Raw genomic sequence first — 18,849 nt, 5'->3', positions numbered from 1 at the left:
ACAAACTTTTTAAAATAAAACAATTAATACAAAATGAATATACCGTTAACATACCATTGTCATGCACATGTTTAGTAATACAGATATCAAAAAAAGGTAACATGTTCAGGTGCCCCTGATGACGTTACCTGTGCCGAAATGCTTAGGGACGAGCCACGTGCACACGCTACTGCGCATACGCAACCAGCCGGTGGCCATTTTGGAAACTGGAAAATTAGAATTTTTTTCCCTATCAATGCCTAATGATGTTAGCTTTCATGTGAGTGCAACCGTAATTTAAATAAATGTTGTTATAATGGTTTCACACTATGTGGAGCGCTCTTTCTTTACATGTTTCCTACTACGAGTTTGAGCCTTATCCTGAGTTGTTCAGCTACCCTAAGTAAGATCCATTGTTTGGAAGATCTTTATTTGCTCTTTTGGTGATCTGAAGGAGGATTCGAGTGACCGGCTTTCTGGGTTGTTTAAAAAAGCGTGATTGACCACTCTTAACAGCGGGTTATGCCTTTCTGGTAAGCCTTTTGAGTGGTTGGTGACACAACTGTCCATGGATTTCCTTTTTTTCATCACAGCCTCTGGGACTTTTTCTTTATTGGATGGACTATTTTTTCACACATTTTTTCACTGTTTTCTTCTAATTATCTGTCACTTTTTTAAGTGCTGCACTCTTTAGTATCTAACGTTCTATAACTACCCTCATTTTCTAACCTGTTTTTTATAAAGCATTATATCTTCACAGTAACAAAGCTATCACTGGACAAAGATGTGTATTCAAATAAATACAGTATTCATTTGTAGAGACACATGTATTATTTATATACTCAAGCAAAGTCTATTTGATATCCGTGTTTATTAATATTTAATATTCAACATAAAATGTTATTCTACATTTTATGTTATTGTTGTATTAATGGTTATCTAGTTAAAAGACATCATATCTACATGCTCTTTAATGCAAATGTTATTTACATGATTATCCTGCTCATTGCACAAGGCAAAAGTCATGTATGCAACTTTCAAATAAAATTTTGAAATAACCCTCTGCTATACACCCTTACAAATTTCTATCAAACTTTTGCATAAAAATGGGGATTCCTAATTCACATATTTTGCAATGCATGTTCAAGCCGGCCAACTGTATTAAAGTGCTCTCTTGCTGTCCAGACCCTACTGCAATGTGCACAATGCCAAATACTTACTTATAGCATATTTTAATGGACATAGAGGGTTTGATTTATTGAAGGCAAATAGGCTGTTCAGATTTAAAGGGAAGCTGCATTTTAAAAGGGAATTTGCTCCAGAGCTTAGTGACTGAAGTGAAGCTGTACTGACTTGTGTCATCCAATCATGTGCAACAAAAATTCATTTTCCCCCCCATTGCTTATGAATCTTTGCAAAGCAAATCTTCACCACATTTACTAAGTTTTGGGGCAAATGCTCTTGCAAAGTGCAACATCTCTTGGAAAGTAAACAGCCTATTTGTATTTAGTAAGTCAAACCCACATTGTCAATATAGGACAGAGAAACAGAGACCTTGGTTTGGTGACTGATCTGCACTGTGCATCAAAAATAAAGTTATGTCTGTGCCCAAATCCACATAGCTTACATGTACAGTACTGTCCAAATGTTATAGACAGTTGTGAAAACATGCTGTAAATGAAGAATTTTTTCATAAATAGAAGTGTTAATGGCTTATTTTTATTAATAAACAAAATGGAAAGTAAATGAAAGATGAGAAATCCAAATCAAGTCAGTATTTGGTGTGACCACCCTTTGCCTTCAAAATAGCATCAGTTCTTCTGGGTACACTTACACATTTCAGTGTTTGAAGGAACTCGGCAGATAGGTTGTTCCAAACATCATGGAGAACTAACCACAGATCGTCTGTGGATGTAGGCTGCCTCAAATCCTTCTGTCTCTTCATGTAATCCTAGACAGACTCGATAATGTTGAAATCAGGGCACTGTGGGGGCCAAACTATCGCTTCCAGGTTTCTGTTCTTTTTCACACTGAAGATAGTTCTTAATGACATTGGCTGTATGTGTGGGGTCATTGTCCTGGTGTAGAATAACTTTTAGGCCATCACAAGCCTACCTGATGGTTAAGTATCTGCCTGTATTTCTCAACATTGAGGACACCATTGATCCTGACCGACTCTCCAACTCAATTTGCAGAAATTCAGTCCCAAACTTGCAAAGAACCTCCACCATGCTTCACTGTTGCCTGCAGACACTCATTATTGTACCGCTCTCTATCTCTTCGGCAAACAAACTACCTCCTGCTACAGCCAAATATTTTCAATTTCAATTCATCAGTCCAGAGCATCTGCTGCCATTTTTCTGAACCCCAGTTCCTATATATTTGGCATACTTGAGTTGCTTAGCCTTGTTTCCACATTGGAGGCATGGCTTTTTAGCTGCAATTCTTCCATGAAGACCATTTCTGGCTAGACGTCTCCGGATATTAGATGAGTGTACCTGGGTTCCACTGGTTCTTGCTAGTTCTGTGCTGATGGCATTGCTGGACATCTTCCCATGTTGAAGGGAAGCATGATGTGGCTATTGTCTGCTGCATTAAGTTACCTTGACTGGCCACTATGTCTACGATCCTCAAAATCGCCGTTTCTTGATTAATTAAATTGAAGCTGGTTTGAAGCCAAAGGGTAGTCTCACTAAATATTGAATTGACTTAGATTTCTCTTATGTTTGCTCACTATGCATTTTGCAAATTTATAAAAATAAACAATTAAAAATATATTTTTGAAAGCATTCTTACTTTACAGCATTTCTTCACAGCTGCCTATTATTTTTGCACAGTACTGTATATGACAGGTGCATTCTACCCTGGCCCAATGGAGGTAGGAGTCTGTAGGGGAGAACTAATCAGAATCTGAGAGCCCTCTTTAACATAAGGGGCCTCATATATTTGCCCCCCCCCCACCAAGTGAGCAAGCAAGGGATGCACAGTACCCTTTTTTCCTCATTCACTAAAAAAATGTACATTCCTTTGGGGCATTAATGTTTTCACCACTAAATGAAGAAATTCTGACTACAGTAGAAGCTAGAAGTTCATTGCAGGCAAAAAGACCAGATCTGGACATTTAATTTGTCCATTCAGCAAACCTCAAATGGCTAGAATTTAGGTTGAACCTTCCATTGACACAAATCTGAAGTTCATCCCTGATGAAGGTGTATAGCAGTCTTCAGACTGCTTGTTATCTGTAGCACTAACCGAATTAGGAGTCGCTGAGGTTTCTGTCCCCCTATAGTCCTACACAGCCAGGCAACATGCATTTTCTTCAGACCTTGCACACTGGAGACGGTAAACAGTCCTTGAACTTGGTTTTTAGGTTTTATTAAGGGTTATTGAACTTGGATAGGATAGATGCCCAAGAAAACTGCAATGTAGAGACCTCTCCAGCCCTCTTGGTGTACCGCCTCAGACCCCAGATGAATTCTCCTCTTTACCCAGCTCCATGAGGAAATCCCTGGGCAAGGGGACCCAGAAGCTGCCAATGTAGAAAAACAAACCTAGATGAGGAGCTAGTTGGGTTCGCCACCTAATTGCCCTCTCCCATTATCTGGCCCAGAAGGTGTGCTCTCCTGCAAGCTTGTGGGTTGGTGGCTGCCTTCAGGCCTTACATTGGGCTGGCTCCTTCCCTGCTTCCCAGGCTGTTCTCTCTCAGGGAACAATGAGGCAGAGAGATCCTCCTTTCCAGCTCCTGCTTGCAGGTGGGTCCCTCCCTGGGCCCTCCCAGGCTCCACACACCAACCTTCTCACTTCATCTTCCACCCCACACTGACCACTTCCTGGTCATGCTCTCCTATACTTAAGGGCTGTTCTGACCCCCATAGCAAGCCTTCTGCTTGATTGGCCAGAGTCCCTTGAGTATGCAGATCAGCCCTTACTCACCCCCACCCACTGCATTGTAGAAAATTCCCAAGCTTCTAAAGCAAGGGGAGGTATCAGGGAACTGACCTACAGTGCCCTCAGCCCTGACCTCAAGTTATCTGGCTGACTCACACCCAGGCTGATTCCTCCCAGGCTGCTATCTAGCCTCTAACTAAAAAACCTTGCTACTTCCCCCTGGCTAACTAGAGAGGCACTACACTGTTTTATATAAATATTTGCAATTTTCAGCTCATATATGTTTAATATTTTTATCACAACATTATGGGCAGTGTGGGAAATGACAAACTCTACATTGCAACATTGCTCTGCTATGTATGTTTTGTAACTCCTGGGTCGGAGTTACAAAACTGCCGGACCCCTTTACTGCTTCTACAACTGTCAGTTACTGGCTGAGGTAGGGGACAGTGTGGTGCTTGATTCAGCGCATCACACTGCTCTTTTTTTTTTGTACAAACTTTATTTGAAGTGTAAAAAAATGTTCACTTCAATCATGGTGCTGAACAGCAGTGCGATGCTCTGCTCTTTTGTCCAATGCCATGCCATTCTGTATGGTGTGCTGCAAAAAAATGCAGCATGTCTGCATTTTTTTGCAGCACCCCTACATCGCAGGTCTGGGCTGTGTTGCAGTGTGAGTGGGACACTTGTTTTCTGTGTGTCCACGTGTAGACCCGCGTTTTGACAGTGGCTAAAATGCTCAGTAGTTTGAATTGGCCCTTAATATATTCTGTTTTCTACCTGTGGGTGGTCATTTGTGTTTATTTTGCTTTTTTTTATGCTTTTCGTTAGTGTTGTCTGGTTTTGGTTGACTTGTATTTTCTCCTGATGTCAGTGATTTGGTCAGGACCTCCCTTTACTTGTTGTTAGTCATGGCTGCAGATTTAGGGCCCATTGTGTGCAATTTCCTCATAGAAAAATGCAAGTAGCTGCAAACCGAAAACAATATTGTGTGCTCACACCAGAACATAGTGTTTCACTGCTTTCCAGAGCATTGCCACATTATTTATTATGTTTACTATACCTAGTAGCTCTCCCCCACCTTGTGTCTGTTTGCCCCATGTTGGCATTGTGTCCACAGAAGCATTTGTGTAGGCAGAGCAGAGTAAGACTGGCCAAAAGAGAATACCTTGATGCAGTTGGCCAGCTTAAACATGTATTGCATTACGTGTGAACTAAAAATCCCTATTTGTTATTGCTATTGTAACCTATTGATATGGTGTTAGATGTAGTGTATTAAAATGGACATTAGATGGCCATGGCCTGCCAGTCAGGGGCAATCACACTTGGCAGAACAGCCCTCTGGAACTTGTATGTTGAACATCAGGACTTCACTGGGGAGCAGAGCACCTAGGGGCTGCATTTCCCAGAGAAGGTGGGCGAGGGTATAAATATCTAAAAGCCCGGGAGACTGAACAGAAAGTGTGAGGGGAGAGATCGAGAGAGAAGGAAGTGTGCTGATGGTTAGTGTATTGGACCATGCCGTGTAGTCAGAGTCAGAGAGGGAGGAGGAGTGGAAAGAGTCTGCCGATTGTCAGTCCTGCCACATCGCCCAGCGAGCCAATCTGTAAGCAGGAGGCCAGACGGGATGCCGAATAAGGACCGGAGAGTCTGTGGGGGCCCCCATCTGTAGAGAAAAACAGACTGCTAAGACCTGTCGGACACCACTGATCAGGTGAGAGAGTTCCATACACCCACTAAGTGAACACTGACAATCTCATCACATCTACCTGCACATAGTTGCGGACATTACTCATAGTTACCCCAGTTTGCGGCCTAGTTCTTCCAGCTGCCATCATTGGAATACATTTGCATTACAGTCTCATCATCCAAGCTGACTGCAGGGCACAAAGCTGCAGGCCAGCCGCCAGAATACAGCAGTGCCAACTGAAACAACAATTTACCTTTCCCAGCTGAACAGGATTTCTACTACTGCTGTCTTTGGCCCTTGTCATCCAGAGAGAGAGTTGTTCTTGCTCACAGACACTTATGCCAACTGTTACACTTCACTACTTTAAATCTGTCCTTGTTTAGTGCCTTAAAGGGGACCTTGCATCAGTTCACTGCCATTAAGAAGAGAAGTACTTATTCCTCCTTTTTGTTCCTTCCTTATCCTTTGTGTTGTTATCCTAAGGAACTATCATCTACACCTTAGATCATCTTCACACCAATTGGGTCAACTAGCACAGATAAAACTCCATATTGTTCTTAAAGGGACATTGGTCGATTATAGATGAGAGCTCTCTCCATTTTCAGATCTAATCCTTGCTGTCAGGTTCTGAGGACCACGCAGTGAGCTTACTTGTTTATTGACAGTTGTTCCCACTCACTGAGGATTCAAGAGTCACCTCAGATTTGAGGGATTAGATTATTTCTGAAGGCAGACCTGCTAACAGTTACTGGCACTTTACTGTGGATGCTGTTACTTTTACTTAAAGCTGGGAAGAGTGATTATATTGCTGCACATGCCAATGTTATTTTGTGCTTTTTTTTATCAAACTACATTCAAATTCAATATAAACCTTATATTGGTTTACACTAACTTGTGTGTGAGTCCATTTTACAGTCCTGGCTTATTCTGGTCATAAGAATACAGTGGTGTCAGCAGAGGTTGGGCTTTCAGAAAGAGGTCCAGATTGACAGGAAACCCAAAAATTACTAAGCAACCCTTAAGGGGATAGTGCTACATAAAGTTTGCTGGAAAGGGTAAAGGAGTTCAAGTTATTTTTGGACCTCACCCTTAACATGGGGCTTACAAAAATGAAGAACATGCTTACTGGTCCACCCACCCCATGCCCTTTTATTCTGCTGTAATGCACAGGTCACGCTATGAAATGATCATGCACTTCTTAATTTCAGTGACAATACTCAGTGCCCTCCCAAAGTTCATCCCAACTATGACAAATAATAAAAAATTTGCCCACTTCCTAATTCTTTTCCCCAAAGATTTGCTGAACTTTATGTCCCCGACCAAAACATATGTTTGGACAAATCCCTTGTCCACTTCATTGGCCAGCTGGGAATCAAGTAGTACATTCCAAGTAAAAGGGCCAGATATGGAGTAAAGCTTTGCAAGCTTTGTGAAAGAACCACTGGATATTTCTAAGCTCAAGCCCCTTATGTGCCCAACCTACATCGGCACAAGTGGAAAAATTGTCAGAGACCTGGCTTTTCCACTTTTCCAAAAAGGTTATTACATCTACCAAGACAATTTCTATACCAGTCTGCCCCTTTTACACCACCTGCACCGTGAGAAAACCTTGGCCTGTGGTACCTCCCAAAAAAACAGGAAGGGCTTCCCACAAAGTTTGGGAGGCTGCAAAGTGGGGAATCTAAGAAACAACGAAATGCTGGCCATGAACTGGAAGGCTAAGAGAGATGTTTACATCCTGTCCACTATCCACAATGACACCTTGGTGGAAATTCCCAGAAGACACGGTTCCATTCAAAAGTCTGCATGCATTCAGGATTATACTTTCTACATGGGGGCAGGGGGGGATGGATTTCAATGATCAGATGCTACAGCTCTATTTAACAACAAGAAGGTCCCATTTCTGGTATAATTTATTGAACAAATCGACCCTTATCTACCAGCAAGGATCCTCCCAGAAAATAATTGCTCTGATTCTGTGAGCAGACTTCATGAGTGCATTTCCTAGAGAGCATTCCACCAACAGTAGTAGGCCAAAAAATATGATGAGTATGCACCAGAGAGGGAGTTAGAAAAGACACCAGTTTTCATTGTCTCCAATGTCCCTCCCAACTGGGCCTATGCATCAGAGACTGATCACTAAAATATTTGCCCATAGTTCTAATAGCCTGCATTTCCCTACGTTCAATATGTGTGCTGATCATTTGCCTGCTGCCTCAACCAACCATGCCACTCCCTTCCATTTTAACTGACCCTGGCCTTTTTATCGACTATGCCTCTGCCTGCCGTCTGCATTGTTTATCCACCATGTTTTTGCCTTCCATCTGAACTGACCCTGGCCTATTTATCAACTATGCTTCTGCCTGTCGACTGGATTGTTTATCAATCATGCTTCTACCGTCTTCCTGCACTGACCTGGGCTTGTTAATCAATCATGTTGTTTGCCTTCCACTTGGATTGATCTTTTGCCCTGCTACTGTAGTAGTGGGATTCAAGATAATACAGGGGTTTCACATATGTGAGGGGATTCAGAGTGGAGTTCCAAGTAGAGAGAAACAGTTTTTGGTTTTCTCCGGGTGTAATTCCTGGAACAGGGTCTATTAGTCTGGAGGCTTTGAAGAGATTGGGTAGGACAAAGCCTCTACCCCTGTGCCCAGGTCCTACTTGAACGAGGCCCTAAGCCTGATGTTCCTGCCTGCTGCCTGGACAATACTTTGGCTATGCTGACTATATCTCTGTCTGCTGCCTGTACTGACCCAGGTCCTCTTATGGGCCATGTTCCTGCCTGCTGTCTGGACAAATACTTTGGTTGGGCTATCCATATCTCTGCCTGTAATGACCCAGGACTTTTTATGGGCCATGCTCCTGCCTGCTGCCTAGACTAATTCTTTGGCTGTGCTGACCAAATCTCTGCGTGCTGCCTGTATTGACCCAGGACTTTTTATGGACCTTGTTCCTGCCTGCTGCCTGGGTGTCATGTTGCTGCCTGTACTGACCCTATCATGTTTATGGAGCATATTCCTGCCTGCTGTCTTGATGATTTTTGGCTGTTGCTGACCATGTCTCTGCCTGCTTCCTGGGCCAGTTCTCTCTCAAACCACAGGTAATCTTTTGTTTATATTGTTTTTTATACAGTGTTTGTTGATTTTTGTGTTGCAGAGGTTGCAATGTTGGGTACATATACTGTTTAAATTTTTAAAAAGTCTTACACAAGTCTTACACTCCCCCTAATAGGAAGGAGTAGCAGAATGTATTTTGGGGTGTAATTATTGGTATGTTCACGCTATTTGTTATAAATATCTTATAGATTGACAACTTTGTGTTAAAAAAGCTACACTTGTCATAATTTTAAGACAACATTGGTCATAATTTTAAGACAACCTCAGCAACCCCGGTTCGAATCCGGGTCACGGCACCAATGTTGTCTTAAAATTATGACAAGTATAGCTTTTCTAGAGAGATTTAATGGACTCAATGACAATCCATAGAACATAAATCCAGGTGAATATTTGTAAAGATTGCAATGATACGTCACATCAAACATGGAGATCCAGCCCTTCTCCGGATGACCAGGGTGTATTTGTATATATACTTTTCCCGCAGCAACCAATAGTCCTTTCCCAGAGAGATGCATTTATTCGGATAAAGATATTTGTTACAGATGACAGAAATCCAGCTGAATACTTGTAAATGTTACAATGAACAACAACTCTCAAAGTCCCATTCAAGATACTTAATATCAAGCATAGAGATAGTACACCGTCCAGCATACCTAGGTTGCTCCCATGCATGCAATAATGTGAGTTATGATCTATACCTGTCCTGTCACCTGTGTTTTGTCACCCGTATCCTGACCTGTGCTCTGTCCCATGTATCCTGACTTGTGCTCTGTGTCCTGTGTTAATATACACATTTTCCCCATTCAGTACAATGGCAAGCACCCTGATTGGCCACTTTTAGTAGCATGTTTGATTTTATGTGTCTAGACCTAGAAACTTCCCCTGACTCTCCTTTATTTAATCAAAAACAGGTTAACCCAACACAACAAAGGTAATGTAATTACCTCCTGCATACATTAACATAGTAAGGAGTTCTTTTGGTGTGTAAAGTGGTCTTATCACTGGCCCGTCCAAGAATGAACAGTATGTGTTTCAATGTCTTCAATACATATACATATATATTACACACAATATACTACACACATCTGTATGTAAGATGCTGGAAAGCATGCATAAGAACTACACTCCCCCCCTCAAAAAAAAAAAAAAAATCCAAATAACGGTTACATTGACATCACAAAATGCAGAAAAAGCATTACAAACGGATCATTGATGTTATGTATTCACATGTTTTTATGTGTATGTACAAAAAGAATAAACCAACAGTGGAATATTAGAATTAATCATCAGTAGTTATACCCCTGACTATTTTGATTATTATCAGGAAAAAATAAACATTTATAGCAACAAAGGATGCTCTGCTTTATTGACAGGATAGGATAAAAGAATGAAGGAACCACTATAGTTGCTATCTCTGATTAATGGTTGTATCACAGTATGTAACCAAGCAAAGCTGTCCCTTAAAGGGCATAGTAAAAGAGGATAATTTAAGAAAAACCTCCATCTGGGTGCATATCTAGGCAAAACCTATTTTTTTGTTTTGTTCTGGATAATAGGGAAGGCTCTCTGTCAAGCTGTTATTGCTGTCTGAGTCCCCATTGGGGGGCTTCTCCCCTTTATTTGTATTGGTGGTCATTGTCACTGGGAAAGAAAGGGATGGGAAATCCAAAATCTTAGAATAGTCCCCAGAATAAGGGGTAAAGGGAAATCGTCCAATGGAGACACCTGTTCTGGGGACAACTGTCTTAAAGAGGAATCCCCCGTGCTTTGAGAGATTTCCTTTAACTTCCTATTACAGCTCTGGGACAAGAAGTGAAGGGAATTCCCACAATGGTTGACATACAATAATAAATAACACTGCAGAGGTTTTTAATTCCTTCTTTTTCTATCCATTACTAATAAAAAAAGGTTTGGGCTATACTATTAGATTGAAGCCTGAATCTCTTTTGTCACCTCTCAGTTCCACTACAAGCCAGTTGAGATTTCAAATCTGTGCATGAGCTGGTTTGTGAAATGTGAGATAAGTAGCAGTGAATTGACAATATACAAAATTATGACTGCAGACAGTTAACAGTAACATGTTTAATGTACTAGAACAGATTAGGCAGCATACAAAGTACAGGTCAAATTCATGCATACTGTACTTTGCATGGTACATTAGTTTACAACTTCTGAAAATACATGTTTTTGGCGTGTGAGTTTCAGTATTAAGAAAGAATTTTACACACTTGAAAAGGAATAGTAACATATTGGCTTTTAACTTTTCTGTAGGCTCTATACACAACCCCTAAATTTAAAGAAGAGGCTTTATTTCAATGTATATTAATGTGTTCTGTTCCTCAGAAGACAAAGTACTTGACATACTAGTCCCATCTTCCTATGTGCTGTCTAATGCTAACTGTGAGGTTGGACAGGGCATCCCCCTTTCCTCCATGGCAGTCCGACAGTACAGCTAGCATGGAGACCGTTGCTTTTCTCCATTTTCAAGCACTTTCCTCAGTCAAGCACCTCATGAGGAATGTGAGGGGAGAGTGGCTTATTAGCTAAAATGTTCCAGGCAAGCAGGCAAGCGCTTGGAGTTGGAGATGGAGAAAAAGTGCTGTTCGTAAAAGCAGCCATCTCCTTGCTAGCTACATTGTTGGACAGCAGTGGAAGGAAGAGGGATGCCCTGTTTGATCTCACAGCTAGCCTTAGACAGCACATAGGAAGATGGGACAAGGTGCTATATTTATCTTGTTCCCTGGGGAACAGAACACATTAATAAAAATCTCCTTCTTTAAAGTATAGCTAAATTAATTGAGTAAGAAATGGTCAAAACCCTTGCAAGGTATTCTTTGTCATTGTATCCCATTCCAGAGATTTCTTGCCACTGTCAACCATGTAGACAGGAAATGAGAAGAAATTTCTCCAAAGTGAAAACAATCCCTAAGACATTTGTCATTGAAATAACTTTCCTGTTGGAAAATTCTTCTCTATGCTTTTTCCAGTGACAGCTCAAAATTTTGGCCTTCCCCTTACTTTTAGTTATACTGACAATGGTCCCCAGGAAATAGAGAGGGTGAATTTCCCCATCAGAAACACATACAAGAATAAACACCCTTTAGGTCTAACCCCTCTTCACTTTACCCAGACATAAAGAAAAGCCCTTTTACCTAAACTTTAAGCTGGGCCCGACCCCTAAAACACTACTATCATGGTGATGCTAGCAAGAACAAATAGAATCAGTACAGAAACTTAATTTTTTAATGTGCCATACTATGATCCCCAAAATCCAGTGGTACAAACTGTATACCACCCCCCCTAACCACCCCCCCCAAAAAAAATACGTCTAAAATGTAAAACTTCTCTCCAGAGGAAAAGACTGTATGTATTGCATAGAAGCACCAATGGAGCTAACAAAAGACATTTGTCTGAGGCCATAATATCTACTGGAAAAAAAGGTTTTCCTTTTTTGAATCAGAGTTTCTCTTTATGATAGAGATCAAAATAAAACAATAAAAAGAAATTGCACATAAGAGGTAATGCTTTAAGGAGAATGTATTTTTTTTCAGTAACCAAGAATAAAAAGGACAGTCTCATTACAATCCAAGTTGGAGGATATGGGATTTTTCAAATTTAAAGGATATTTTATATAACAAATAGGTCTTGGTCAAGAGACTGAAGCCTGTAAGAATGGACTTTTCTGAATCATAGCATTACTTGGCCTAATTACATTAAGACATATATGGCAGCAAAGATCACCAAGATGCCCAGAAGCTTAACAAGCATATTAAATGAACTGTGGGTCATTTCAGTATCTGTGATGCGAGTCTTTGTTGGCTTTATGACGCGATCCTTCTGAGATAGAATGGCTTTTCTGGCATCCTTCCATTGCCCTGGTCCACACAGGCGATACTGGTAAGGTGTACATGGACCAAATAATATCTCCCAGGCAAGCTTGGGATCTGACAGGAAAAGATGCTTAACGTTGGGCTTGCAGCCTACCTCTACTGCCATTTCATCCATGTATAGTACATAATCCACTTGTATGGTGTGACGCTCACTTTTGACATACCTGAAACAAGAGGTTTTGGACAATATTGTGAAAAGAATATTCCAAGATCGTTTTCCTATGGTCTCCTTATTTTTCTTGGAGACTTGTTATGGCTTTGATACATAAAGATCCATAAGTTATATCAGAAAATAACTCAGTGAGACATTTCAAAAGCACTAGTAATTTTCCAGAGAAAGAAGTGCCTTTTCTTTACTATAGACCACTTAAACAAAAGACACTAACAATTGTTGACCAACCAGGTGCACACAAGAAGAAGGTAATCATTATGTTGACTGAATCTAAATGGCCTATTTAACTCTCACAATTGATAAAAATAGATGCAATGGTTCACACAGCCCTAACCAGGAATACACTGGCCAGTATTGACCAAAAGACTTCCAGATGTCATGAATGTTCATTGTGAAGACACATCATAAATGTACCTGGATTCTAAAAGAAATAAAACATCTAGCAAGAGAGAAATGGCTCACATTTGCAAAGCACCAACATTTAACTAAAAGGACAATAGGAGCAACTCTTCCATGTTTGCACATAATGAATGTTCATTTACTCTCGTTGTTTCTGGGCATTAGGAGAGCCACACAGGAATTAGTAAGAACAAACATTATGAGGTGAGCTAAGGGACAGTTCAGCCAAAAGAAATAGGTTTAAATTTGAATCTAGTAATGGATTAAATAAAATCACGATACTATTAAGAAAAATTTTGAAAAAGACTCTCAAAGGATAAAATCATGTCAATTTCCCAACTATAAAATCCCATCAAGCATTAACCAAATGTCAACCAATTTCCAATAACATATGCTGTGAATTGTGATTCTGGGTAGACCATTTCAAAAATATTACTTACTAACAATACGTACCTACATATCATAGTGAAAAAAGATATGAGGTATATGATATGATGGACTGAAATAACACATGTGCATCATCTGATAAAGTACCATGACAAATTACGGGAGTATTCTCCTTAATATCAACCATTTTCATAATAATTGATAACCGCAGAGATATAATTCTCACTTAATAAGGATGGTTCACAATGTTTAACCCAACGCAAATAAATGGACTTTATCAAGAGGGATATCTATGAAAGCTGCTTTGATATTTCATCATGACAAATATTTTGTTAATGCAATACTACTTAAATTTCACATAAGCAGAAAATCAAATCTTCATTCATGGAACACAACTGCCTCTAGTGGACAGGTAAAGAACATCTAAAATAAACGTCGTATTCTAACTGTCCAATTGACATTTGCTATGGGTGGACCCAGCAGACAGTGGATCCCCACAGTATTTATACAGAAGGAGAGCATTTTTAAAAAAAAAACTTTCTGCAAACGAAACAAAAAACCTTCTGCTGATGAAAGAAAAGAAACCTTTTGCCTACCAAAACACACACTTTTTGCTTGAAAGAAATCCTTTTGCTTGGAAAAAGAAAAGAAACACAGCTTTTGCTTTTAAAAGAGAAATACCCTTTGCTTGGCTTACTGAAAGAGGAGAACTTTTGCTGGTTGGAGAGACTGCTGCTTGCTAAGGAACAACACTTTTCACCTGCCTACTGTTCCATCCAAAATCTCAAACGCTATCTCTGGGAGTGGTGAGATATTGTGGCCAGATTATCATAACGTTTATTCATACTAAAGTTATTACTAGAACTTTATAACTATTTTTATTGAGCTGTAGTGCTGGTACTGTGCATGCTGATATCAACTGCTAATTATTTCGTAATTGTATAGATCTTGTTGAACCATCGAGATTGGATGGTGTATAGGGAGATTGGGTGCTAATTTTTCGTGTCGGATTGTATTGCTTGTAGAATAGAGTTTTTTTTTTCCTCTCTATATTGGTATGCTGGAAACACATTGTTCTTAGGATGCATTTGAAGTGTTTCAGTTTTATAATGTCAGAAGTATTTTTCCTGACTTTCTTCGGCCGCGAGAGTTGTGGAAAATACATGGAATACTGAAATATAATATTTTTCAAATCGCCGATAAATCAAGAGTTTTGTTATTTTACTTTGCTATTGCATACATTTTAAGACTGACCTAATTGCAATTTATCGTGGGTTATTCCTTTGATCGTGTGTAAGAAACACTAATCACCAGTAAATTAATTTGTATTAAAATATATATAAATATTTCTGTATATAAATAAATTATTTATTTATTATTCAAATTGGCGATATTTGTATATTTGGTAAGAAATCACATTGGTAAAAGAATTTAGGAAAATTACATTGTGCTGGTATATTTTATCAAGGTGTCTGTATTATTTAATATTATTGATTAAGTTATTTTGCCTTAATGGCTGAAGGCACTGTGTCCTAATTATATACGCGAGTCAGACACCGCCCAATTCATTAATAATTTATTATTCATAAAGCGCCACATTACCCAAAAGCACTACAGACTATAGTTAGCTATTTAAACATAAATTAGCAGGCATAGCCCAGCTAAAAAAGATAAAAAAACAAGTATTTTATTAAAAAAAAAAGTAAATTGTTAATGAAATACAGTGCTTTAGTACAATAGGGGCCTGTTTATAGCAAAGAGCTATTAGATCTCTTCTGTACACAGCCATATTATTACATACCGTGGCCTGTATTTTACAGACCACTCATAAAATGCAGCCCGCAATAATGATCATGCAATTGGTTATAGAGTTCTCTCTACCTAAAGTGATCCCGTCAGCACAGGGTCACGTGTAGGTCCATAAAAACAGTAAAAGAAGACAGCGTATACTTACCTATCCAGTGGCCAATTTCTTGAAAAGCTACCACTTCACCGTGCTTTCAAACACTGCACATATTTGCACACTTCTAGTTGTGTAAATAACTGCTAGCTGGCTGCTCTCTGTGGTTTCTCCTGCTGGACCATACATCACTACAAAAGCGAATAGGTAGGCACTGTACAATAAATTGTCATAAATTCAAAGTGGGACAAGCAATCCCACCATTTCCATGTGTTTTGATGGTATTGGCTGGAACATACGTCTCTGAATATCCCAAGATGGTCCTCCTGAAGTGAAGACACTACCAGGCAAAACGTACGTCGAAGCATGATTCCGTCACTTCCGGTTTCCTTAGACATCACATTCGGCCGTAGTGAGAGCGAGGCTTGAAATGCATGTCGGCCGTCTTTGACTTTACAGGCTGAACATACTGGTGGAATAGGCACCTATACATGTGAGTGCATAGCATTCTTTTATAGGTGTTCAATTATCAATAAATACTGCACTTAGAATGCATAAATGTCTCTTGGTTTCTTTGAGTAGCTTGGCAATACTAAACCAGGAGAACTAGAAGTCTATTAGCAGTATTTTGCAGATCTCGTTTGTTTCCACAAGTTTTTAGAAAATGAAGAAAGAAAAAAAATGAAAACATATTTTTTCCTTTCTTTTTTCTTTTTCAAAACCTGTGGAAAAATTCCTTGGGGTGTCTACTTTCCAAAAAAGGGGTTATTTGGGGGTGTTTGGTGCTATGCTGGCATTTCAGGGCCTCCTAAACTGTGATAGGTAGTGAGGAAGTGAAATGAGGAATTTAAGGACCATCAGGCTTTCACAGGGGTCATTGGATTTTGGGCTTCTGTATGTGGCTAGGCTTCCAAAAAGTTTCACACTTGTGGTATCAGGAAAAGTAGCAGAATATGTTTTGGGGTGTAATTCCAAATATACCCATGACATGTGTGAGCAATATACCATTTAAATGACAACTTTCTGTAAAAAAAACTTGTGGAGAAAAAATAAATCTTCCATGGACTCAACATGCCTCTCAGCAGATAGCTTAGGGTGTCTACTTTCCGTGTTGTTACTGCCCTTGCATTTTAGCACCTCGAGAAATATGATACAGTCAGAGAGTAAATTCCAGTATCTATACCATAGTTTGTAGACGCTTGGGATCTGACAGGGGTCTGCCCCCAGAGCTATGGACTTAGGATACAGGGGGATATGTGATAGACCAACACAAAGGGGCACATAATTGTGAAGTGGAAGGAAAATGATAAATGGTTTTCAAAACATTTTACAAATAACTAGCATCTATAAATGGCAGTATATATAATGGAATTTTATTTTTTTATACTAGTAATCGCAGCGATCAGCAACTTATAGCGGGACTGTGGGAATGCGGTAGACATTCTGACACTGGGTTCTGTGCAATGGTTGATGCTTTGATATGTAAAGTTTTACAAACACATGCCAAACTTTCAAAAATGTGTCCAGGCACTATGTTTTGTTTTATTTCCCATCATGAACGGGTTAAAGTGTAACTTCACGTTTGATGAGAAAAAAAACAATCCTTTCCAAGACTGTCTGATTATCAGCTAGAACTCCTGGAGAAATCAATCACCCCGACGGAAACCCTAAATGCTAACAAGACCCTGAAGCTATGCAAACGCCCTGGTCCTGATGGCTTCTCCGCAGCTTATTTGAACACCTTCTTTCTCCAGTTCTTACGAATGCCTTCAATGCCATCCTCTCCGGTCAGTCCTTTAAACCCGAAACAGTGACCGCCACTATTTCCATGATTCCAAAGCCCAATTCCGATGACTCTGCCTGGTCCAACTATAAGCCAATTTTCCTCCTTAATGTAGACATTAAACTTCTCGCGAAAATACTCTCCACTCACCTTAACCCATTTATAGGCTCCCTAGTCCACAATGACCAACTAGGCTTCATACCAATACGCCAAGCGGGTGACAATGTTAGGCGCGCGGTTCTTCTGGCACATTTGGCTTGAGCTCGTAACATTACTACATGCTTTCTCTCTCTGGATATCAGAAAGGCCTTTGATACGGTCTCTTGGCCCTACCTTTATTTTATCTTGCGTCGCTGGGGCTTTTGAACACACTTCTTGTCATGGATCTCATCCTTATACAGCGAGCCAATGTTCAATATCTGGGACTCAAATCATCTTCATTCCCAATCCTTTGTGGAACTCACCAAGGTTTATCCCCATTGCTTTTCACTCTAGCCATTGAACCCCTGGCCCTCTAGATTAGAAAAAATCCTGATATTTGAGGACTCGAGATAGGTGGTACTCACCATAACCTTTGCCTCTTTGCGGACAACATGCTTCTTCTCCTCACTTTTCCACTGACCTCTACTCCGACCCTACTCCAGCTTCTCCATGGTTTTGGCCATATTTCCGGCCTACATGTTAATCCCCAAGATTCGATGGCACTAAATATCTCCTTAAACTCTCACGACCTGTCCCACCGGCAAAAAGTCCTACCACTTTCTTGGACTCAGCAATCCATCCCCTATTTAGGCGTCAAGCTGACTGCTAGCCATTCCGACCTTTATTCCAAAAATTACCTACCTATGCTATCTCATCTCTCTAGCCTCATGACCAAATGATCCTCCCTACCATTGGCTTGGATTGGCAGAATTACTGTAGTAAAAATGTCTATCCTTCCTAAAATACTGTACCTGTTTAGAGTCTTATCCATAACAGTACCCATGCACTTTCTCTGCATCTTGCAGAGGCGTGCCTACTCATATATCTGGGGTTCCGTTCGTCCCCGTGTACCTCATTCAACTATACATAAATTTAATCTCATCCCGGTCTTTCCACCAGCCTGGTCCTCCGATCCTTCAATTACTGGTCCTCAGCAAACCTACTTTGTCCCCACCACTTTGTGACTAATAGGGGCTTCAAAACTTTCTCCTCTCTCCGCAAATCGTACTCTATACCAGCGTTGGAAATCTTTAGATACCTTCAAATACAGCACTTCTTCGCTCCAATCGCCACCCAATTCCAATCCACCCATTCAATGTCCACCTTTGAACGCTGTTGCTACAAGGACCCACAAAGGTGTGGCCTTATTTCAGCTCTTTATAGCCTTTTGTCCACACCAGAGTCTCCTCCTACCCCTACATATGTCACTGGATGGGAGAAAGATCTATGACTTCAATTGGGCCCTACAGATTGGGACTGTATCTGGTCAGCTGCCAAGTCCTCTTTGCAGAATGTGGTGGCCGTAGAGACTAACTACAAAGTTTTGACATGATGGTATTTAGTCCTGGCGAAGATAGCTAAATATACCCCTGGCTACCCTCCAGAATGCTGTAGGGGTTGTGCGATGGTCGGAACTTACTTTCATATTTATTGGTCTTGT

At 40.3% G+C, this 18,849-nt stretch overlaps 1 protein-coding gene across 2 annotated transcripts in view; it reads right to left on the bottom strand.

The window, feature by feature from the left end:
• Positions 1-9,173: 9,173 nt before the first annotated feature.
• LOC149467570 (flavin-containing monooxygenase 5-like) overlaps positions 9,174-18,849 on the bottom strand; it is an 86,650-nt gene continuing 76,974 nt past the window's right edge. For both annotated transcript variants that reach the window (XM_089671536.1, XM_089671537.1), the window contains exon 9: positions 9,174-12,730. In XM_089671536.1, the coding sequence (XP_089527662.1) occupies positions 12,385-12,730 (346 nt within the window). In that variant the 3' untranslated portion in view covers positions 9,174-12,384. The remainder of the gene's footprint in view (positions 12,731-18,849) is intronic.

The sequence above is a fragment of the Staurois parvus genome, unplaced genomic scaffold, assembly GCF_062004578.1.
Source record: "Staurois parvus isolate SC_StPar_1 unplaced genomic scaffold, SC_StPar_1.0 ptg000106l, whole genome shotgun sequence".
Classification (NCBI taxonomy): Eukaryota; Metazoa; Chordata; class Amphibia; order Anura; family Ranidae; genus Staurois; species Staurois parvus.
Note: the sequence above shows the minus strand (reverse complement) of the source record. Positions and strands in the feature narration are given on the sequence as shown.